Source organism: Felis catus, chromosome E1, assembly GCF_018350175.1.
Source record: "Felis catus isolate Fca126 chromosome E1, F.catus_Fca126_mat1.0, whole genome shotgun sequence".
Classification (NCBI taxonomy): domain Eukaryota; kingdom Metazoa; phylum Chordata; class Mammalia; order Carnivora; family Felidae; genus Felis; species Felis catus.
Window position 1 is genome coordinate 16,501,114 of NC_058381.1, and position 25,568 is coordinate 16,526,681.

At 37.0% G+C, this 25,568-nt stretch overlaps 1 protein-coding gene across 3 annotated transcripts in view; it reads right to left on the reverse strand.

The window, feature by feature from the left end:
* Window positions 1-25,568, reverse strand: part of CPD (carboxypeptidase D) — an 82,357-nt gene that overhangs the window by 33,988 nt on the left and 22,801 nt on the right. For all 3 annotated transcript variants that reach the window (XM_045045377.1, XM_011289068.4, XR_002148963.3), the window contains 6 exons: window positions 16,784-16,926; window positions 15,815-15,984; window positions 14,446-14,795; window positions 12,841-13,032; window positions 11,567-11,734; window positions 2,695-2,804 (listed from right to left, as the gene is read on the reverse strand). In XM_045045377.1, the coding sequence (XP_044901312.1) occupies window positions 2,695-2,804; window positions 11,567-11,734; window positions 12,841-13,032; window positions 14,446-14,795; window positions 15,815-15,984; window positions 16,784-16,926 (1,133 nt within the window). The remainder of the gene's footprint in view (window positions 1-2,694; window positions 2,805-11,566; window positions 11,735-12,840; window positions 13,033-14,445; window positions 14,796-15,814; window positions 15,985-16,783; window positions 16,927-25,568) is intronic.

Sequence of the window (25,568 nt, forward strand, 5' to 3'; positions counted from 1 at the left end):
ATTTTAGAGATAATTTTGTCTTTTTCTTCAATTTCCTTCCTGAGTTTTATCAACTGTTCTTCATTTGTTCCTATCTTTTTTTTTTTTTTTTCCATTTCTGTTTTCATCTCTTAAATATCTGAGTCTACATGGTTTTTCATATTCTCAATGGGTGTTTGGGTATATTTCATCTGTTTGGAGTGCTGACTTATAGTTTTCTTCTGCTTCTTGATTGTTTTTTGGTCCTAGTAAGGTTTCCTCAGGCAATATGTGTGAAATTTCATTTCCCGATTTTCTGAAATGCTTCTCCATGGATTTTACTTACCTCTTGTTCATTTTTATGATACTGGGCTGTTATACATGATTCTTAGTTAATGGTGTCTTTTTCTGTCAGTCTAGCAGTCAAGGCACTTTAGTGTATTTCTGTTTTTTTATTTGCCTTGATGTAGGATGGAACTGTAGGTCCTCTGATTTTATGGTTCTCTTCTATCTTGGACAACCCTATATTTCCCCTTTTTCCTTCTTTTACTCTTCACATTCCAATGGTCAAAGAGCACTTCTTCATTTCTTTTCACCTTTTTTCTGCTCCAGAAGTTAAGAGTTTGGAAGATTTCCCTTTGAACCTATTCTTTTAAATTGTGCCTGTCCCTTTAAATTGCATCAGACCATGTAAGTTGTATGTTCTTTGAAATCTCTTCCCAATATTCCCATGCTCTCATCTGCCCAGTTACTATTTTATTTAGGTTTCAGATTTCGGGGCTACTTGAAGTTTGGTGGTCATTTCATCACCTTCAGGGTTGCCCTTCACTAGTCCCCCTCTTCTGTCTTCACAGAGTGTCTCAGTCTGCTTTTCTTCATCATGAAGCTATGGCAGGGCACAGGGGGGGTTGGGTGCATGATAGATCATGACACATCACAGCTAAGAGAAAGGAAGCTGTGAGTAAAGACTGAGGATTTTAATTATCACCTTTCCCATTTACAACAGAAAAAACAAAGGCACAAGATTCCAGAGGAGGCAGGATGTGGTAGGATCAAGAAATGGAGGAGAATATGGGAAAGACATCAATCGATAATACCTGAGAAGACAGAATCTGAATGAACTCACATCAGATTATTCAGAGTTCTATCTATTTAGTTCAAGGTACAGTGATCTACTGAGAATAAGGGGAGTAAAGCTGGGATTAGGAGGCTCAGGTAGAAGATAAAGGTTGAGAATCGCCAAAGTGTCTAGCAGCAAAACATGAAATACTGTCAAGTAGAACTGAGGGTTCAGCTGAGGCTAGAAAGCATACATATGTATGCAGTGTTGTCAATTTCCATGACTGTGTGACTTTTCTGGGATGTAGAAGAGAGACACTGGCAATTACTGAGGACCGGACATTGGCAAGGCAGGTATGTCAAAGGTATTCCAAAGTGTAAGTGAGGGCATCACTAAAGTGGATGTCCATGGGTTTAGCTGGGTAGAGAGTAAAATCAAAACAATTCAAGGTCAAAGAAAACAAAAAGAGGCTAAGGAACTAGAAATCACAATAAGGATAAAAAGCAGAACTATAAGATTGGGCACCAAATGTGCAAAGTCTGACCACTTAGATTTTATTTTGCTATTCAGAGGATATCCCACTCTTCTCTTATGCCATGAACATCCCCCTAAAAGTGGTGTGCCCAAACAGAAGACAACTATTCCTTAAAGTGTAATAATAGACATATTCCCCTGTTAGAAACTCTCAACAAGGTCCACTTGTGCAGAATGAAGGTGTGGAAAATGTAAAACAACAGAAAGTTGTGATTAGAGACCATAGAGTTACAGTATTAATATCCTTTACCTATAACCAATGGAGTCACAGACTGAGTCTGTAATAAGACCAAAAATTGAAACTAACAAGTCTAGTTTCCAAGCCCCAACTTTTAACACAGTATCTAAGAACAAGTTTTAAATTAAAATTTCACACAAACACACAAATATGACATTTCTGATTGCAAAAGTAGTGTATGTTCATTACAGAAAGTTTAGAAAATACAGTAATTTCTACCTGCTTTCCCTTTCTACGTTAGTACAGTCTTTTCAATAGCTTAGACTAGTGGTTGGCAGTTTTTTTCTGTAAAAGGCCAGAGAGTAAAAATTCTAGGCTTTACAGGCTTGAAAGTGTCTGTTTCAACTACTCAACTCTACCCTCTGCACCTATCGAGATGAATGTTGTGTTTTTATTCTTTAGTCTACTAATATGGTTCATTACACTGACTTATTTTCAAATGCTGAAAGAGGAAGCAGTCACAGTACGTAAAAAATAAAATATGGTGTGGCTGTGTGTCAATAAAATTTTATTTACAAAACCATTAGTGGGCTAGATTTGGCCCTAGAGCTGTAACTTGTCAACCCCTACCTTAGACACTTTACTAGATTTATAACTTAAGTACTAGTCAAATGAAATAAACTAGCATGCTAATTTATAATTTTTAGTTTATGAGGATTCAGGTACTATGCTAAAAACTGTGGATGAAAAGACATTACTTAAGCTTAAAGGTTAATGGGGAAACACACAGTACATTCACAGGAGGTGGAAAACAGGAGAAAAAGTGGTAATACTGCCTGAAAGAAATCATGGAAAGACTTAACCGAGGAGAAAGCACTTGACCTATGTCTTACAGGACTTTGTTTTAATGCATTTTTTTAATTAAAAAAATTTTATAGCATTTTATGTTTAAATACGACCCTACCTTTGAATAAGAAAGTGCTATTTGTTGAAACACAGCATCATCTGGTGATTTACTGTATGTGGCAAGCCCTTGTTCATCATCATCAAAAGGGTAGTTCACTACCAAAGAACCTGCAAGGGAACAAAGGAAAATGTACTATGATATCTCCTTCAAGATGGATCTTCAACATAAATAAAGTACACTTCACAATACTGCCAGAGACAGGAAACCAATACAATTTTCCAAGGCGAATTTCCTCATTAGAAATAAAAAAGCTGCTAATTTCCTCAACAGAAAATCAACTGGATAAGTAAAATACTAAACAGCTATGCATGACACTTAGAATTTACCTGAACTTCTAGGTATAATTTACATGTCAGAGCTGAACCAAAAGTATACAGGGTGAATTTAAACAATTTTGCTCTTATAATAATTAGGATCAGAAAAGATGAGCAAAATTTGATACTTTTTCAGTAAAATTCAGACATTTATAATGGCATGGAATTTTAAGATAAGAAATGATCCCTGAAGTCCAATTAATCCATCCTCTTCATTTTGCAGATGTGGAGTCTAAAACAGAGGGGTTAAATGACTTATGTATGGACAGCAGAGCCATCCCTGATCTACACTCAGAAAAAACTGCTAAAAATTTCCCATATGCTCACATTAGAAATTAGTCCATTAGAGTTATAGCATATGATATTTCATGACTTAAGGTAAAGAAAGTGATGCTTTAAGAAAGCAAGCAAGCAAGCAAGCTTTAAAACATATGTAAAGGGTGCCTGGCTGGCTCAGGTGGAAGAGCATGTGACTCTTGATCTCAGGGTCATGAGTTCAAGCCCACATTGGGTTTAGGGATTACTTAAAAGTAAATAAATAAATAAGTTTTTAATAAATAGATAAAAAAAATAAAACATACATAAAGAATATAAAGTCCCTTCATGCTCCCCATAAGGCATAAACAAGTTAGGGTGCTTCTCAGACGAGAGCCCTGATGGAATCTCTTATTTTCCTATTAGTCACACTGTTTTCCTTTATTCATCTGTCCATTTATCCTTCCTTTACTAAAGCCACTCATCTTTGCCTTTGTTATCACACCACTTCATGGAATGGAAATGAAAGAACATATTCAACTTGAATTCAGATGAAGTAATCCTGTGGTAACAAATACCAGCAAACATTTATATAGAGAAAAAATTATTTAAGAAGCAAGTATGAAGAACTATGCTCACTCTATTCCCCAAAATAGTTCTAACGAGAACAAGTGTACTTCAATACCTCTTCTACAAATTTAATGTACCCCCAAAATTTAATTTCACCCCAGAACTATGACCCATATCTAAAAATTTGAACAGAGAAAAGTCAACATCAACTTCTACTCAATTCTTTCAAATGGCTAATTTTCTAAGGACAGAAAAAAAAAGTCATAAAACATCTATTTCTATGAAACAGTCTACTTTTAGAAAATAATTAGTATCAACTCAAAAAGCAGGGACAACAACAACAAAAGATAAATTTGTCTTCATCAAAATTAAAAACTTCTGTGTGTCAAATGACATTATTAAGAAAGTTAAAATACAACGTATATAGAATGGCAGAAAATATTTCCAAATCAGCAATCTGATAAAGAACTCTTAGAGCTATATAAAGAACCCTTAGAGCTCAACAAAAAGACAAAAATAAATAAATAAATTGGCAAAAGACTTGAACAGATATTTCTCCAAAGCAGATATACAAATGGCCAACAAGTACACGAAAAGATGCTTATTATTAGTCATCAGCAAAATGCAAATCAAAACTACAAAATGGGGGTGCCTGGATGGCTCAGTTGGTTAAATGACTGACTCTGGATTTCAGTTTAGGTCATGATCTCACAGTTCATGGGATTGAGCCCCACGCTGGGCTCTGTGCTGATAGCAAGGAACCTACCTGCTTGGGATTTTCTCTCTCCCTCTTTCTCTGCCCCTCCCCTGCTTGCACACTCTCTTTGTCTCTCTATCTCTCTCTCCCTCTCTCTCAAAATAAATAAATAAACTTAAAAAATAAAACTACAATGAAAAACCACTTTTTACTCACCAAAATGGCTAGAACATAAAAAACAGAAAATAACAAGTGCTGATGAGGATGTAGAAAAACTGGAACCCCCGTACATTGCTAGTAATGTAAAATGGTTCGGCTACTGTGGAAAATGGTTTGGCAGTTCCTTAAAAAAGCTAAACATGCAATTATCATATGGTATTTCCATCAAAAAGCTAAACATGGCTAAATGAAATCAGTCAGAGAAAGACAAATACCATATTATTTCACTCATATGTGGAATTGAAGAAACAAAACAAAGAAAAAAAGAGGCAAGTCAAAAAGCAGACACTTAACTACAGAGAACAAACTGATGATTCTTGGGGTGGGAGGGGAGAGGGGATGAAATAGATAAAAGGGATTAAGAGCACACTTATCATGATAAACACTGAGTAATGTATAGAATTGATGAATCACTATATTGTACATCTGAAACTATAATAACACTGTATTTTAGCTACACTGCAATTAAAATTTAAGAGAAAAAGCACCAAATATGGAATTACCCAAATTAATTGAAAACAGGGATTCAGCTATCACATGCCATTGCTCAAAGCAATATTATTCACAATACTGAACAAGTGGAAACAACCCAAATGTCCTTCAATGGAAAAATGGATAAACAAATTGTAGTATACACATACAATAAAATATTATTTATCCATAAAAGGGGATAAAGTACTAATAAATGTTACAATATTAATGAACTTAAAAACAGTATGCTAAGTGAAAGAAGACAGACACCAAAGATCACATATTGTATGATTCCATTTCTACGAAATATCCAAAATAGGCAAATCCACAGAGACAGAACATAGACTAGTTGTTACCAGGGCTTGAGGGTAGGGGAAAATAGGGAGCAACTCCTTAGTTTCCTTTTGGCAAGATGAAAATGTTTTAGATCTAAAGATGAGAGTTGCACAACATTGTGAATGCACTAATGTTACTGAATTGTTCACTTAAAAATTTTTTTACTGTTTATTTTTATTTTTGAAAGAGAGAGAGTGTGTGAGCATGGGATAGGCAGAGAGAGGGGGGACACAGAATCCGAAGCAGGCTCCAGGCTCCAAGCTGTCAGCATAGAGCCTGACATGGGGCTCGAACTCACAAACTGGAGATCATGACCTGAGCCAAGTTGGATGCTCAACTGACTTAACCACACAGGTGCCCCTGAATTGTTTGCCATAACATGATTAATTTTGTTATGTGAATTTCACCTCAATAAAAAAATAAGTATCAAAATTTACAAAAAGGAATCTTACTTTTCTCTATATTCTCTCAAAATCCTTCTAAATTGTTGACAGCAAAAAAATCCTCTTTGAAATTTCTTTGCTAAGATTTCAAAACCCATTTAAGATTTTATGATGAGTAAACAAAATATGTCATGGACAAAGAGGGGAAGATGGTGGCAGAGTAAGAGACCCTAGGCTTGCCTTGTCCCACAAATACAACTAGAAGACTATCAAATCATCCTAAACACCCCAGAAATTGATCTGAAGATTGGAAGAACAAATTCCACAACTAAAGGTAGAGAAAAGCCACATCAGAGAAGGCATGAAGTGCAGAGATATGGTTTAGGAGAGAAATGGATCATGTCTACTGTGGTGGGGAGGAAGCCACAGTTTGGAGAAGGGTGAAAGACAGACCAACACACAGGGGATGTACAGGGAAAATGAATCCCCATAGCAATTGGCTTGGAAAGCAAGAAGGCCTGAATTTCATGAGTTCTTGCAAACAGTGGGGTGTAAAGCCTAAAGTTGTAAAGGTCAGCATGTTTGGTTCTGGGAGAGCTCAGAGAACACTGGGGTTGTTCTTAGAGAGAAGGCAGGGTAAACAGCCTGTGAACATAGTGTGGAAACAGTGATCTGAAGAGCACCTGGGGCACACAGTAGGGAGGTTATTTGTTCATCTTGGAGTGTGTCCCAGAGAAGCAGCATTCATGTCTCCACGAAGTCTCTCAACTTCTCCAGGAACAAAGAAACTGGCCAGACCCATCTCCCTCCCCTGTCCTTCAGCATAAACACAGAATCATCTTCAGGAACCAGTGCAGCACTAACACATGCTACCTAACTTGCTTACACCAAGCCCCACTCTCTACTCCCTGCCCTCCAACCCCCACCCTTCATCTCCTCTCCTCACCCCACCCCCGTGTTCTGGAAGAACCATCCTTCCCAGTCTTACTTGCTTGAGTCCCAGTATGGTGGGCCCCCACCCCCAGATAACCAGCTCAAGCCCCTGCCCATATGACAGCTCTCAAACCTTGAGTTTTGTGGGGGTCTTCGTTCTGGTGGTTGCAGCAACAGGTCTCACTTCACAGGCAAACCAGAGCACACCTAGTTAAAACTCACCACATTCAAGGCAAGTACAAAACACTGGCCACAACTGGCAAAGATAGTCTCTGCAGATAACTGGCCTGAAGGATAAAGCAGACAGGACAAAACAGCAGAGCACACACAGCACACACTGAAGACACTCCTGGAAGTGCCAAGCCCTGCGTAACAGGAGATACTACACTACATGGCAGGGCACTACAGGACCTCTTCATGAGGCCATTACCCTCAAGAACAGGAGACGTAGCTAACTTCCCTAACACGGAGAAACGGCACAGAGACTTAGAGAAAATGAGAAGACAGAAATTTGTCCCAAATGAAAGAACAGGACAAGGTTGGCTGAGGAACTAAGTGAAACAGATATAAGTAACATACCTGAGAGAATTGAAAGCAATGATCATAAGGATAGATATGGAATGACATAGAGACAAAGGGCTTAATAAATGAAATGAGTAGCATACTTGATGGAATAAACAGGACAGAAGAAGCATAGGAATGAATTAAGGACTTTGAAGACAGAGTAATGGAAAGTAATCAAGCTGAACAAAAGAGAGAAAAAAGAATTATGCAAAATAAGAATAGATTTAGGGAACTCAGTGACTCCATCAAATGTAATAACATTTGTATTATAGGAGTACCAGAAGAAGAAGAATGAGGAAAGCAAACAGAGAATTTATTTGAAGAAATGATAGCTGAAAACCTCCCTGATCTGGGGAAGGAAACAGATATCCAGATCCAGGAGGCAGAGAACCCCCAACAAAATTAACAAAAGCAGATCCACACCAAGATATATTGCAATTAAAATGGAAAAATACACTGATAAAGAAAAATATTAAAAGCAGCAAGGCAAAAGAAGACAGTTGCATACAAAGGAAACCTCATAAGGCTATCAGAAGATTTTTTAGCAGAAACTTTCCAAGCCAGAAACGAATGGCATGATATAGTCAAAGTGCTAAATGGGAAAAACCTGTAGCCAAGAATATTCTATTCAGCAAGGCTATTATTCAGAATAAAAGAAGAGATAGAATTTCTCAGACAAACAAAAATTAAAGGAGCTCATGACCAGTAAAGCAGCCCTACAAAAAACATTAAAGAGGACTCTTTGAGTTAAAAGGAAAGACTAAAAGTGACAGTATAAAGGTAGGAAACATAAAAGCAGTAAAAATGAATATTCCTGTAAAAAATCAGTCAAGGAACTTATAAAATAAAAGGGTGTAAAATATGACACTATAAACCTAAAACATAGGGAGGAGAGGAGTAAAGAATGGGTTCAAACTTAAACAACCATTAACTTAATATAGACTGTTATATGTAGAAGATGTTATATACAAACCTAATGATAATCACAAATCAAAAAGCACTAATAAATATGTAAAGAATAAAGAGAAAGAAATCCAAATATATCACTAAAGATATATGGAAACCATGGAAGAGAGAAAGACAAGAAAGGATCAGAGAAAATCGTCAGAAACAATCATAAAACAAGTAATAAAATGGCAATAAATACATAGCTATCAATAATTTGAATGTAAATGGACTAAACGGTCCAATCAGAAGACACAGAGTGACAGAATGGATTAAAAACAAGATCCATCTACATGCTGCCTACAAGAGATTCATTTTAGACCTAAAGATAGCTGCAGATTGAAATTGGGGAAATAGAGAAACATCTATCATGTGATGGATGTCAAAGGAAATATGGAGTAGCAATACTTATATCACACAAAATAGACTTTAAAACAAAGACTATAACAAGAGACAAATGACACTATATAATAATAAAGAGGACACTCTTACAGGAATGTATCACAACTGTAAATACTTATGCACCCAACTTGGAAGCACCCAAGTACACAAAAAGGTTAATAACAAACATAAAGGAACTAATCGATAATAATACAATAATAGTAGGGGACTTTAATATCCCACCTACATCAATGGACAGATCATCTAAATAGAAAATCATCAAGGAAACAATGGCTTTGAATAACACACTGGACCAGATGGATTTAAAAGATATATTCATCCTAAATCAGCAGAATACACATTCTTTTCAAGTCCGCATGAACTATTCCCCAGAACAGGTCACATATTAGGCCACAAAATAAGCCTCAACAAATTTTAAAAGATTGAAGTCATACTATGCACCTTTTCTGACCACAGTGTTATGAAACTAGAAGTCAGCTGCAAGAAAAAAAATCTAGAAAGACTGCAAATACATGGAGGTTAAATAACATGCTACTACATAATGAATGGGTCAACCAAGAGATAAAATAAGAAATTAAAAAGTACATGGAAACAAATTAAAATGAAAACACAACAGTTCAAACCTTCAGGATGCAGCAAAAATGGTTCTAAGAGGGAAGTTTATAGCAAGATATGTAATGGAAAGAAACACGTCCACATGATTGAAGATGTATTTCCCCCACGCCGATGACAAGATCTTGATACCACATGTTGAAATTTTTAAATTATTTTCACTGGAATGTAACTAGTATTAAGTTTTCAGATTTAGCCAACATGATATGTGACATATACTGAGAATATTCTTTGAAACTCAAATAAAAAATATTTACTTTCAAATATGGTATGAAATATATTAAAAATTTATTTGCCAACCAGGCTATAACTTCATAATTCCTATTTGGGTATTTGAGAATTGTTCATGATTACCAATTGTAAAGATATTTTTTCCTATTACTGGGAAGCTTTCAAAGCAGTTTTTGGAGAATTTCAATTTACTTCTTAAATACAAATACCATAACTGTGTACTGTCATTCTAAAATGTCAGGTTAAAAAATAAATAGAATAAAAAATAAAATAAAATGGCAGGTTAATCTATATGCCATCAAATTTCAACTGTAATACTTCATTGGATATTCTAACATATATTGACACTAAATTACTTCCCCATTACCCCTGGTGCTAATACCTTCACTCTTTTTTTTTTTTTAACAGCTTTATTGAGATGAACAGTTGACCTGTGAACAACAGAGGTTCGAATTACACAAATCCATTTATACGGGGATTTTTATTGATAAATACAGTACAGTACTACAAATGTATTTCTCTTCTTTACTATTTTCCTAATAACATAACATTTTCTTTTCTCAAGCTTACTTTATTGTAAGAATACAGTATATAATACATACAACATACAAAATATGTGTTAACCAACTATTATTGTTATCGGTAAGGTTTCTGGCCAACAGTAGGCTGCTATTTAAGTTTTAGGGGAGTCAAAAGTTAAAACGTGAATTTTCAACTGCACAGGGGGCCTGTTCCCCTCATGTTGTTCGGAGGTCAACTGTGATTCACGTAACATACAATCCATCCACTTAGAGTATATAATTCAATGTTGTTTACTATATTCACAGGGTTGTACAACCATCATTACTTTCTAATTACAGATAATTTCATCATGCCAAAAAAACCCCTGTACCCATTAGCGGTCACTCCCATTTCCTCCCACCACCATCCACTATAGCTTGAGGCAACCATTAATCTATGACCTATCTCTATGGGTTTACCTGTTCTGAACATTTCATAAAATGTAGTCATATACCATATGGTTTCTAGTGACTGGCTTTTATCACTTAGCATATTTTCAAGGTTCATTTAAGTTATAAAATGCACCAGGACTTCCTTGCTTTTCATGGTCAAATAATATTCAATTGTATGGGTATACTACATTTTACCTATCCAATCATCAGTCCATGGATATCTGAGTTGTTTATACTTTTGGGTTAAAATGAATAATGCTACTATGAATCTTCATGTACAAGTTTACATGTAGACATATGTTTTCTGTTCACTTTGGCATTGACACTTTCATTCTTACTTACAAGCCCTAGTTGGACATTGTGATGATTTTTAATCTTGACCTCTCATTCTATTCATCTAATCAATTCTTGCTGAATTATATGAAGGTGTGTAAGCCCAAACACTACATGAGAATAAGGCCAATGTGCTGTAGTTAAGTACATAGCAAGGAAAAAATAAAAGAATGTCTTATAAACCTACAGAAAAGGGTTTATTAAATTTTAGGGAAAAAAGGACTAAAGATTTCCAATTTGTTAGTGTTTAATTTTTCTGAATCACAAAGAGTATGCTACTAAATTCCCAGTGAGAGAGACAAATATAAAACACATGTGAGGGATAAATACAAAACACTTGAAGAACTAAGCAAGGGCAGGGAGAGAGGCAGGGAAGAGAGGAGGGTGAGAAGGACAAGGGGAGAGAGAGATAGGGAGGAGGGGAGGAGGGAGAAGAAAATAGAGAAGGAGTATGTGGGAGGGGAAGGGAGAAAACAGCCAGAAAACTAGCTTAAAAAGCAATGAGAAAAGATCTTTATTACTGTCTGCTGCAAAAGCAGTAACAGGATACCAGTTTTGAGACAGCCTAAGACTATAAACAGATAAAATTCCACCAGGATTTTCAAATGCTCTCAACAAGAATTAATTACTGGAATATCAAGTTGCTATTACCTCCATGCAGGTTTGCTGACAGTACAAATGGATAGGACTTCATCCAGCTCATTACAGCAATAGTTTCTGGTTGGGTAGGATCTGTGATCTGAAAGAACTGGTCTGGGAAATTTCGGTTCAGGTCAAAGTTGTTGCTGTTGTTTCTGCCAATTACACTCACGGAATCTCCTGTATGATAAAGTGCTCAAATTTAAGCCATGTTTCACTTACATTTTAATCCAACACATACTACTTCAGCTAATCTTAACTCAAAGGTAAATATGAACACATCAGGCTTCACTCCAAATAAGCACACTATGATTAAAAGACACATCTTTTTTGTATTGTACATTAATAAGGTGTTATCTCTTCCAGATCTTTTGAACAGAGAAGTAAAACCATTATCTTTTCATTTCTGCCCTCTGTTCATACTTTGAGAGGAAAAAAAAATCCAACTATATAAATTATATTGTTAGTATTACTCAACTGTCAATAATCCATATACAATGACATGATCACAAAGTTGAGTGGACACGACTGATCAGAAGGAAGTTCTATTTTACCGGTACATAGGTCACTAAAACATTGTAAAGAAACAGACCAAATGGAAGTAAGAAAATTGTGGTATGCTTACACTAACATATCATGAAAAGCTAATCAAGAACATAGTTGGAAGTTTAACCAGATGGAGAAAAAAGGGTTGAACTTAAGTTTATGTCCCTTTAAAAAGGAGTGGAACCCTATTATTATCATTATGATGAGAAAAATCTGAAAGTGAGTGAAAAAAACATACATTATTTTTTAGTAAATAAGAGCCATTACCAAAGTGGAAAACTCCATTAAATATAAACTTGATAGGGGCACCTGGGTGGCTCAGTCGGTTTAGCGTCCAACTTCAGCTCAGGTCATGATCTTGTGGTTCATGAGTTTGAGCCCACATCTGGCTCACTGCTGTCAACTTATCAGCACAGAGCCCACTTAGGATCCTCTGTCCCCCTCTCTCTGCCCCTTCCCTGCTTGCGCTCTCCCAAAAAATAAATACATTTTAAATTATATATATTTATACATATTTATGTATATATATTTATGTATATATATGTATAAACTTGATATCATAATTGTTGACTGAACTAGCCTATCTTTTAAGAATACAAAAGCTGCAACAATTATATATTATAAGAACAAAATAAGAAGAAATTCTGAGGAAACAACCAATTCAAATTCTCTTCTACTTCCAAATAATCGTAACATACGATGATCGAAAAGGTCAGCATTAATAGACGCCTCTTCTTTACCTTCCTGGGCCTTTTCATACCCATCAGGATTCATGGATGGCATAAGGTGAATTCGAGTGCTGAGAACTAGATCCGTCACTTCAGGGTCTGTTCCAAAGTTCTTACAAAGGTATTCAATGAGGTTCAACAGCAGTTCTCGTCCAACCACTTCATTTCCATGCATATTTCCAATGTACTTAAATTCCGGTTCACCTGAAAACAAAACGATTACATGGAAAAGTCTTTTTACCTTTTTATTTATCATGGACTCTATTTTTTCCCCAACACATACAAAGACCCTGAACTAAAAATTTTTTAAAAGATATATCTTGGCAAAAGAAGCAGTTAAAAGTACGTTATAAAGCAGCTTCCTTACTAACATATATGTCTAAGCAGGCTCAAAGCATACACAAACAGACACACACACACACACAGACACACACACACCCATATAATATGAAAATAAAAATACTATTAGGAAAAGACATGAATAGACACTTTTCCAAAGAAGACATCCAGATGCCTAACAGCCACATGAAAAGATGCTCAACTCATCATCAGGGAAATACAAATCAAAACCACAATGAGATACCACCTCACACCTGTCAGAATGGCTACAATTAACAATTCAGGCAATAACAGATGTTGGCAAGGATGTGGAGAAAGGGGAACACTTTTGCCCTGCTGGTGGGAATGCAAACTGGTGCAGCCACTCTGGAAAACAGTGTGGAGGTTCCTCAAAAAATTAAAAATACAACTACCATATGACCTAGCAATTGCACTACTTTTATCCAAAAGATACAATTTACACAAAAGATGCACAAATGCTGATTCGAAGGGGCACATACACCCCAATGTTTTTAGCAGTACTATCAACAAGAGCCAAATTATGTAAAGAGCCCAAGTGTCCATTGACTGACAAATGGATAAAGAAGATGTGGCACGTATACACACACACACACACACACACACACACACACACACACACACACACACACAATGGAATGTTACTCTGCAATCAAAAAGAATGAAATCTTGCCATTTGTGACAACGTGGATGGAACTGCAGTGTATTATGCTAAGTGAAATAAGCCAGTCAGAGAAAGTTAAATAGTATATGATTTCACTCATATGTGGAAATTAAGAAAGAGAAGAGATGAACATAGGGGAAGGGAAGCAAAAAGAAGATAGAAACAGAGAGGGAGGCAAACCATAAAAGACTCCTAAATACAGAGAACGAACTGAGGGTTGTTGGAGGGGTGTTGGGTAGGAGGATGGGCTAAATGAGTGAGGGCACTACGGAGGGCACTTGTTGGAATGAACATGGGTGTTGTATGTAAGTGATGAATCACTAAATTCTACTCCTGAAACCATTATTACGCTATATGTTAACTAACTTGGATTTAAACAAAATTTAAAAAATTTAAAAAGTACTATTAGCAGAAAAAATCTAATCTATACATTTTATTAAATACATGGATTTTCTTCTTTTCTTGCCAAAGATTGGTTACATTTTCTTTATTCCACTTATACATTCTAAAGGTGACATTTCTAGATGAAACATAGAAATATGGTACATAGTTCTGAAAGGCACTACTGAGATTATGTATAAGACCACACAAATTACCTGGTTCATGGACACCTGGGTTATCAGATATCTCCATTACATAAAGTTCTCTTGACTCTACTGATTTTCCCAAAGAATAAAGCCGGGTGATGTTAGGATATTCATTGGCAAACCTTCTCAGGAAGATTTCCATATCAGGGAAATGGTGGTGATGAAAGTCCTTTGGCTGAATTGGCTGGTGTAAGGATTGGGTTCCAGGAAGATTATTAAGCAGAGCAACTGTGCTAGCGGTTACTACCATCTCAGTTGTGTCAGGGATTATTGAAGCCACAGTTGGCCGAAGGGAAAAATTCACCTTTGTGGCTGGTCCTTCTTTCACTATTATGTTATTAATAGTCAGTGGCATATACCTGCAAAAAATTTTTTTTGAAAAAGTGGGTGGCTTGCAGTTAAATTCAAACACACGATGCTTTTACATTATAAAAGCACAATAGCCCTTTCAGACTTTTACACTTAGTGATCTATCAAAATTCGAACGAAATACAGATAAATGGGTAAATTCAAGACTTTTAGGATACGATCTCAGAGAATCCCTGATGACATCTTTAAAGAACTATTTCTCTTACCTTCTTCTCAGTACCACACATTAGAATGCTTACCAAAAATTGCATGCCAAGGAGAAAAGAATATGAAACACAGAGGTCATTCACCCACTGCATCCCATTCCTTGCTGTGCCTTGTCAAACTGACTTTCCAACTACCTTTCTAAATAGGGAAATTCAAAATTAAATGAAAGGTTTTCAGTTAAATCCTTAGCAAGCCAAGCTTGCAGAAAGGTGCTCAGGGGAGGTCAGAAACCACTCATTTCATATATTAGAAAGCAAATGATAAGACAGCTCTTTAAAATGTCTTTTTCAGAGCTCTGAGTTTGTTCTACTCTGTTATTCATTAGCTTTGAGGCAACGTTTTACACAGCTGACCATCTTTTGAATCAACCTTTTAAACTGGTCCTTCCTCACAATTTTACAACCATACTTCATATCCAGTTGTACTGTTGGACTATGTGACAAAAGCCTCCACAATACTATATTCTCATTATACAAGGAAAAACAAAGGCCAGATAGAGCAAACAACATTTCCTAGACTACATTTCTGTCTTAGCTATAAACAGAGGCTTGATATTTTTAGAGTCTAGTTTAAAATTTTTTCTTAATGTTTTTATTTATTTTTGAGACACAGCATGAGCAGAGGAGGGGCAGAGAAAGAGGGAGACACAGAATCCGAAGCAGGCTCCAGGCTCTGAGCTGTCAGCACAGAGCCTGACACAGGGCTCGAACTCACGGACTGTGAGATCATGCCCTGAGCCGAAGTCAGACGCTCAACCAACTGAGACACCGAGGCACCCCTAGAGTCTAGTTTAAATTCTTACCCAGTTAAAACTGCTGTAATGTTGTAAGTTCCAGGAACAAGTAATCTGTGGAAATCACCAAATCTGCCTGTTGTGATATTATGATTAATACCAGCCACTGAGATGGTTGCGTTCTCTAAGCCAGATCCCGTTACTGAATCTTTAACAAATCCTTTAACTCCAATGTGGACCTAAAAAAACAAGAATCAAAGTAGACTGTTCAAAGATAATTCAGAAGGCAAGAGAGCATAACCCCTCTGCATTGATGCTAGAATTTCTTTTTTTTTTTTAAGTTTATTTATTTTATTTTGAGAGAAAGAGAGAGCGTGCATGAGTGAGGGAGGGGCAAAAAGAGAGAGGGAGAGAGAAAATCCGAAGCAGTCTCTGTGTTGTCAGAACAGAGGCTGATCCCACAAACCATGAGATCATGACCTAAATCAAAACCCAGAGTTGGACGCTTAACTGACTGAGTAACCCAGGTGCCTCTGATGCTAGAATTCCTAAAAAAGTATGTTACTACTATTTCCCTGAAATATTTTCCAGTGCCTCCAAGTTAAAATAAAATATAGGCAAAAATATTAAATCCTTAAACTTAAGTCATATGCGTCTGACATCTAGACTAGTAATAGACTTTTGAAATTCCCTTTCCTCTAAACCAGACTTCTAATTTTCTCGACAAGCAATAATTTCTCATTAAGTAATAATTGCTGGTATATCCAATAGTATATTATCCTGCCTGATGTTTAAATTAAACTTGCGTCCATGGTTCATACAGCGGTAAAGCCTCTCTAGCTCATATGATCACATGACATTGTAAGAACCTGACAGTACAAACCTGATTATTTCAGTTTATAAAAGTGTTCTAGGACAATCAGAGAAAGCCCTCTGGAGGAAATAAATGGTTAAAGATTGCTACTTATATGCAATTGAATTTCTCCCTTATATCATCCATTATTTCTGTACCCCACCCTTCCAGTCAGCTACTTTTACCTTTTCAATCAATGTGATCAAAGACTCACGATTGTTCTCCCATTCTTGTCGAAGCTGTGAAGCAGGGGGGTACTTGCAACAAGACAGTTCTAATGTGATCTCAAAACAGTTGGCCCATACGTAATTGTAATCTTGCATGCCACCTGTAACATAAAGGAAAAAAAGTAAGTTTACTTTTGGAATTTTACTCTCAGAAAGACCAAAGAAATTAAATCAGTCATCTCTGCATGTATAAATTTTCTTTTCATAAAATTGTTTGAAATTGCAGAAAGCTCTTGGATTATAGAGGAGACTAAGGAGGAAGGATAAAGGAATATACACCAAAAAGGAATATGCATACGTAAAGCAAATGTATTTGACTGGTGGGATGAACAGTTAGGAAGAGCATAAACACATGGGTTAATAACAATAGCAATAATGCTAACAGCTCTACAATTTGAGTGTTTACCACATGCCAGACCTATTCTATGAGCTCTATGAGTATTAACATTTAATCTTTACAACAAGTGTATGAAGCAGGTGTTACCATCTCACCCATTTTACAAATGTAAGAAGTAGGATACAAAGAGAGAGGTTAAGATTTTTGATAGCATGAGCATGAAAGATACACATGATCTTAAAGTTGTGAAGGATGTTCATGCCAAGCATTAAGTGCCGACTATTCTAACTGTACTCCCTTTTATGAAGAAGGTCGAGGGGCGCCTGGGTGGCGCAGTCGGTTAAGCGTCCGACTTCAGCCAGGTCACGATCTCACGGTCCGTGAGTTCGAGCCCCACGTCGGGCTCTCTGGGCTGATGGCTCAGAGCCTGGAGCCTGTTTCCGATTCTGTGTCTCCCTCTCTCTCTGCCCCTCCCCCGTTCATGCTCTGTCTCTCTCTGTCCCAAAAATAAATAAACGTTGAAAAAAAAATTTAAAAAAAGAAGGTGGCAAGAGAAAAAAAGAAAGGCCAAATCCAGGGTGGTGCAGTTACACAAATCGGGGATGTGGGGGAGAAGACACAACAAACCCTTTCAAAATGTGTTAAATGGGAGAGGGAAGTAAAAGGGGGAAGAGGCATCCAGAGCCAACTACTTTCACCACTTCTACACCCATATAAGCCCACTCACTCATTCCGTAGAAAGCTTATTACCTTATCATTCCTGTCACTCGATTTTTAAAAAGACTTTATTTTTTAGGGCAATTTTAGGTTCACAACAAAACTGAGCAGAAGGTACAGAGATCTGCCATATACCCCCTGCCCATTCACAAGAATGGAGCCTCTCCTTATCAACATCTGCACCAGAGTGGTACATTTGTTACAACCGATAAACCTACATTGTTGACACTTCCTTACCACTCAAAGTCCATAAATTACATTAGGGTTCACTCTTGGTATTGTATATTCTAAGGGTTTTGACAAATGTATAATGACATGTTTCCATCATTCCAGTATCATATAGTGTAGTTTCACTGCCCTAAAAATTCGCTGTGCTCCGGGGCACCTGGGTGGCTTAGTCGCGTCTGACTTTGGCTCAGGCCATGATCTCATGGTTCGTGAGTTTGAGCCCCATGTTGGGCTCTGTGCTGACAGCTCAGAGCCTGGAGCCTGCTTCGGATTCTGTGTCTCCCTCTCTCTCTCTGCCCCTTCCTCGCTCATGCTCTGTCTCTCTCTCAAAATAAACAAACATTAAAAAAAAAAAATTCATTGTGCTCCATGTATTTATCCCTTCCTCTTCCTTAACCTCTGGCAACTACTAATCTTTTTACTATTTCTGTATGGTTTTGCCTGTTCCAGAATGTCATATAGTTGGAGTCATACAGTATGTAGCCTTTTCAGATTGGTTCCTTCCATTTAGCAGTAGGTATTTAAGGCCTCTTCATGTCTTTTCATGACTTGATAGTTTTCTTTTTAGTACTGAATAATATGCCATTGTATGAATGTACCACAGTTTATTTTACCTGATCACCTACTGAAGTGTGTGTTGGTCGCTTCCAACTTTTTTGGAAACTTTTTTAAATGTTTGTTTATTTTGAGAGAGGGAGATGGAGAGAGAGAGAGAATAAGTGCAAGCAGAGGAGGGACAGAGAGAGAGAGAAGAAGAGAATCCCAAGCAGGTTCCATGCCCAGCATAGAGCCTGCTGCGGGCTCAACCTCACGACCATGAGATAGTGACCTGAGCCGAAATCAAGAGTTGGATGCTCAATCGACTGAGCCACCCAGCTGCCCCATTGCTTCCAAGTTCTGGCAATTATGACTAAAGCCACTGTAAACATCTGTGTGCAGACTTTTTGTGGACGTAAGTTTTCAGCTCCTTTGGGTAAATACCAAGGAGCATGGTTGCTGGATCATATAGTATGTTTAGTTTTTCAGAAACAACCACACTATCTTCCGAAGTGGTTGTACCATTTTGCATCCCCCTACCAACAATGAGAGAGAATTCCTGTTGCTCTACATCTTCGTCAGCATTAGTTGTTGTCAGTGTTCTGGATTTTGGCCATTCTGCTAGGTGCGTAGTGGTAACCTATTGCTTTCATTTGCATTTCCCTGATGACATACAATATGGAGCATCTTTGCATGTTTATTTGCCACCCGTTTAACTTCTTTGTTGAGGTATCTGTTAAGGTCTTTGGCCCATTTTTCAATCAGGTTATTTTCTTATTGTGGAGTTTTAAGATTTCTTCATATATTTTGGGTAACAGTCCTTTAACAGATGTGGTTTCTTTCTGTTTTGGGGCAGAATAATATTCCATTGTATGTGTATACCACATTTTCTGTATCCATTCAACTGTCAGTGGACATTTAGGTTGTCTCTTGGCAACTGTAAACAATGTTGCAGTGAACATGGGTGTGCAATTATCTTTTCAAGATCCTGCTTTCAATTCTTTTGTATATATACTTAGAAGTAGGATTGCTGAATCATATGGTAATTCTATTTCTAACTTTTTGAGGAAGCTCCATACCATTTCCTATAGCAGCTGCACTATTTTTATATTCCAACCATGCAGGGTTCCAATTCTCCACATCCTCCCCAACATTTGCTATTTTGTCTTTTTTCAATAGTGACCAACCCAAAGAAGTGTAAGGTGATAAGTCATTGTGGTTATGATTTGCTTTTCCTGATGATTAGTGATATTGAGCATCTCTTCATATACTTATTGTATATGTATATTTTCTTTGAAGAAATGTCTACTCAAATGTCTACTCCCCTTTTCACTCAGACTAAAAGCCAAAGTCTTTACAGCAGCCTAAGGCCCTACATGATGTCTTCCACCATTTCCCTTCCCCCTTTAACCTCCTTTCATACTCTCTCCATCACTCTGCATCCACCACAATGGCCTCTCTGCTGTTCAGTGGACACACTAGGTACCTCCTGAATTTGGGTCTCTGCTCTAACTCTTCCCTTTGCCTGGTATGTTCTCTCCCAGATAGCCATGCTTGACTAACGCCCTTACCTCCAGCTCTTTGCTCCAATTTCAACTTGACAGTGAGGCTCGCCCTGACTTCCCCATTTAAAGTTGCTACTTACTTTTTCCCCACCACTATCCCCAAGCCCATCCCACCAATGCTTGCAATTCCCCTCACCCTTTTGTACTTCTTTTTTTTCTACAGTACTTAACAATTTACCTATTAGGCTTATTATTTACTGCCTATTTCTCCCTGCCAGATTATAAGCAACATAAGAGCAGAGATAGCTGCTACATTCACTGATGGACAGTCCAAATACTAGAAGAGTATCTGGCAAACAGTAGTCTTTCAGTAAACATGTGTTGAAGGAATGAAACTAGGTAGCTAATTAAGATTACTGTTTTGAATGTATTAAAATTGAATGCCCATTGAATATCTATGTAGAGATATCCAACAGACTTGTCTTCCTAGAATATATGCAAGTTCATAACCACCACAAGCCCAGTAACTTGGTCTTAACCTTTTTCTTAGAAGGCAATGTATCCATCTTTTGGCTTCTGCTTATTGTCCAACATCTTGGTACTCACTTTGGGTCTGGCATCTATGATTATCTTTGGTTAACTCTCATTTGTATGTACACATGTAGACATACACGTACCATTCACCATACATAATATTTATTAATCTTTTCCAATTCTTTTTAAAATTTTTTTTAATGTTCATTTATTTTTGAGAGAGAGGGAGAGAGACAGAACACGAGTGGGGGAGGGGCAGAGAGAGAGAGGGAGACACAAAATTCGAAGCAGGCTCCAGGCTCTGAGCTGTCAGCATGGAACCCCATGCAGGGCTCAAACCCATGAACCACGAGATCATGACCTGACCTGAAGTTGGATGCTTAACCGACTGAGCCACCCAGGGGCCCAAATCTTTTCCAATTCTTACTACCATATTGGTCATAGTACAATGGTCATTGTGTGTAAGACATTATACTAAGATTATATGGATTTATAAACAAGAGACATACCTTTTTTCTTAATGTTTATTATTTATTTTTTTATGATTTTTAATGTTTGTTTTTGAGAGAGAGAGAGAGAGAGAGAGAGTATGAGTGGGGGAAGTACAGAGAGAAGGGGGCACAGAGGATCCAAAGCAGGATCTGTGCTGACATCAGCGAGCCCAATTTGGGGCTGGAATTCACAAACCGAACTCATACACCGTGAGATCATGATCCCATGCGAAGTTTGATGCTCAACCAACTAAGCAACCCAGGCATCCTAAGAGACATACCTTCATTAGAGTTTAAAGTCTTGGTGAGGAAGCAGAACACAGAACACATAAAAATAACAATTTCAGAAGAATGCAAGTACGACTAATACAAGTTTTTTTTGCATATGTAAAACTTACTGGCTGTGTTAAATTGCAAACATGGCCAACTCACACTTGAATTATGCCAGAAGGCAGTGAAGTAGACTGCTTACAACACTATAATCACCAGGCTTGAGTTCTGGCATTCTTTTGTCTGTCCCTTAATTGTCTTACTTCAGTAGCAATTTAAGAAATACTAGCTAAGAGCAACAACAAGACCATGTTTACAGTAATATTTTGGAGTATTATCTAATCAGCTTTTTACACTTAACTTTAATAGTACTGTAATTAGCCAGTGCCAATCAATGACACATATAAATATATTCCTGGAGTGGGGGGTGGAGGGTAAGGACAGAAGTCTTTAAGAAATAAGACTTCGGAGCACCTGAGTGGCTCAGTCGTTGAGTGTCCAACATTGGCTCAGGTCATGATCTCGTGGCTCATGAGTTTAAGCTCCACATTGGGCTTGCTGCTATCAGCAGAGAGTCAGCTTCACATCCTCTGTCCCCTCTCTCTCTGCCCCTTCCCTGCTTATGTACATGCGTGCGCTTTCTCTCTCTCTCTCTCTCTCGCTAATGTTTAATAAACATTTAAAAAGTTTATTTTTTTATTTTTATTTTTTTAATTTTTTTTAATGTTTATTTATTTTTGAAAAAGAGACAGAGTGAGAGGCGGAGGGGCAGAGAGAGAAGGAGTCACAGAATCCGAAGCAGGCTCCAGGCTCCGAGCTGTCAGCACAGGGCCTGACGCGGGGCTTGAAGTCACAGAGTGTAAGATCATGACCTGAGCTGAAGTCAGACGCCCAACCGACTGAGCCACCCAGGCGCTCCAAAAAAGTTTATTTTTTGAGACAGAGAGAGACAGAGCATGAGCAGGGGAGGGGCAGAGAAAGAGAGGGAGACATAGAATCTGAAGCAGGCTCCAGGCTTTGAGCTGTCAGCACAGAGCCCAATGCAGGGCTTGAACCCACGTACCGTGAGATCATGACCTGAGCTGAAGTTGGATGCTTAACCGACTGAGCCACCCAGGTGCCCCCCAAAATAAAATTTTTTAAAAAGTAAATAAAAATTAAAATAAGACTTCAAGAAAAGAAACTATATCCAGCAGCGTCCAATCCCACAAAGCACACACTATAGCCATTTTTAAAAATCATATAACACTAAAAACAATCCAAAACTAAAGGTCAGATTCACGGAGACAAAATTGTTTTTGTAGGTCCCATAGATTTGAGAAAATATTACAGTGAATGTACCTAACTGTAACACATCTTTGTCAAGTTAATGTTAGCTTCACAGCATAGAATCTAGTCGAAACACAAAATATGAATTAAATCTTGGCATACATTCCCCAAACGTTCCTTTGATAAGACACTAACAGAAAGCCATGTAAAATAGTATTGGAAATAAAAGGATGACTATACTACATTAAAAAAATTCAAAAATCAATTCCTTTCCCATATTTTAGCAATAATCAGAAAATATAATGGAAAAAAAAGATTTCAGCAACAAAACCCATAATACATATAGGATTAAATGTAATAAAATACATAATCAATAAGTTAATGTAAAATTTTACTGAGGGATGTAGATTTCACACTTCTAGATAGGAGGCTTATACAGATATCAATTTCCCTGAAATTAATTTACAAATATTACTCAGAAAAATAGATTCTTATTGGGACTGAACAAAATGATTTAGAATCTGAAAAAATAAATGGATGACAACATCCAAAAACCTTAAAAAATAAGAATGATAATAGGGACTTGTATTGCCACATATTAAGATATCATAAAACTATACTTACTAAAGCAGTGCAGTAAGATCAAAATAAATGGACCAATGGAACAAATTAGAAAGCCCAGTAACAGAAACAAAAGAATTTGCAACGTGATTAAAGACACATTTAAAACAAGTGGGGAATGAATTAGTTGGCGACTGTTACATGAACAACTGATCAACTATGTGACAAAAAATATAGGTGAGTTTAGCTCATATCATACCAAATAAACTCTTAAACTCATATGGAATTTGATGTAAAAGTGAAACCACAGACAAAACTAGAAGTTAACATAAATATTTTTATACTTTCAGGATGAGGAAAGTCTAAGTATGACAGCAAAGTAGTAGGAAAGCATAAAAGGAAAAAAATGATAGATTTAACTAGCTAACAATTGTAAAATATTTGTTGATTCAAAAACTACCTTTACAACCATTTAAAAAAGAAACTAAGAAAAAAAATCCATAAAAATAAAGGGAGTATAGAACATTCCTGGGTAACAAGTGAATAATTATGTGTATAGAATCTTCAAAATAGGCACAACCTTAACACAGAAATGTCTTTTCCAGGAATTTATTCCAAGATAATTGCTATGGGGAATGAGGACTGTAGTGTTTAAACTGAAGGAGAGGGGCATCCGGGTGGCTCCGTCAGTTAAGCATCCAACTCTTGATTTTGGTTCAGGTCACAATCTCACACTTTGCGAGTTCAAGCCAGAGCAGAGCTTGCTTGAGATTCTCTCTCTCCTTCTCTCTCTCTGCCCCTCCCCTGCTTATGCTCTATTTCTCTGTCTCAAAATAAATAAACTGAAAAAAAAATAAAAATAAACAAATTGAAGGAGAATAACACTGGAAACAACGTGAATACTCAAAAGTGGTGGATCAGTTTATAAATTATCATATAAAATGGGCTACTATGCTACTAGTTAAGGTGTGGCAGACACACATTTATGGGAATGATATTTACCATGTAATAACAAAAAAAGGCTATAAAACAGCATATGGAGACAAATCTTTTTGCATGATACTTTAAATTCTACTCTTTGAAACATACAGTTTCTCAGTTCCTCTATACTCAAGTACAAGTTAACTGATTCAAAACAATTTTGACAATCTCTCTAACCAACAAGCTCCTTTACAGTTGTTTTTTTTTTTACGTTAGGTTTATTGAGGTATGGTTTATATACTGGAAAATTCATCCCTTTTAAGTATACAGTTACATGAATGTGTACATTCATTAAGGATATGAATGTACACATTCATGTAACTGTATACTCCACCACAATTAAGATACAGAACATTTGTATCATCCCAGAAAGTTCCCTTCTCTCAGCACCAATCTAATTTCTTTGCCTATATTTTTGTCTTCTCCAGAATGTCATATAAATGAAATCATATAGTGTAAAGCCTTTTGTATCAGCCTTCTTTCACTCAGCACAATGCCTTTGAGAATCATTTATATTGTTGCACATATAAATTCTCCTTTTTATTATACTATGTATTCCACTGCAAGGATGTAGTACAATTTGTTTATCCATTCACATGATGGGTATTTGAGTTGTTTTCAGTTTTTGCTTATTATGAAGAGTTGTGTATAGACCTTACTGTGGGCATATAATTGCATGTTTTTTGGATAAATATCTAGGAGTGGCATCGCTGAGTCATACAGCAAATATAAGTTTAACTTTATGAGAAACTATCAAACTGTTTTCCAAAGTGGCTGACCATTTCACATTCCTACCAGCCATGCATGAATGTTCCAGTTGTTCTTCATTCTCACCTAACAAACTGCTCAAGCAACTGGTCAGACTTTTTCACTTTAAGTGTTCTAGTAGGTGTGCTGTGGGATCTCATTGTGGTTTTAATTTGTAATTTCCCTGACAATGAATGATACTGCATATCCTTTCATGTCTTTATTTATCATCTATACTGGGAGACCTTAGAAACTAGGGGCTGTTGGTAGTACTGTATAGAGGAGGGACCTTAAGAAAGGGGTCCCATAAAGTTGTCTATGAATCCCTGGGCTCAATCCTGAACAGCACATGAGTGGGCATGCCCCTAAAAAGCATACCAAAGGCACTGAGAACTGAATTACAAAACAGACCACTTCCCTGGTCCCACACTGGTCCATGGGAGGTAAGTACACAGAATAGATCTGAACAGAACCACAAAGGCTTTGAAAATTGACATTCAATCACAGCCCACAGGAGGCAAGTCAAAACGTACAACTGAATGCAACTGGGTCACTCACTGCTAAAA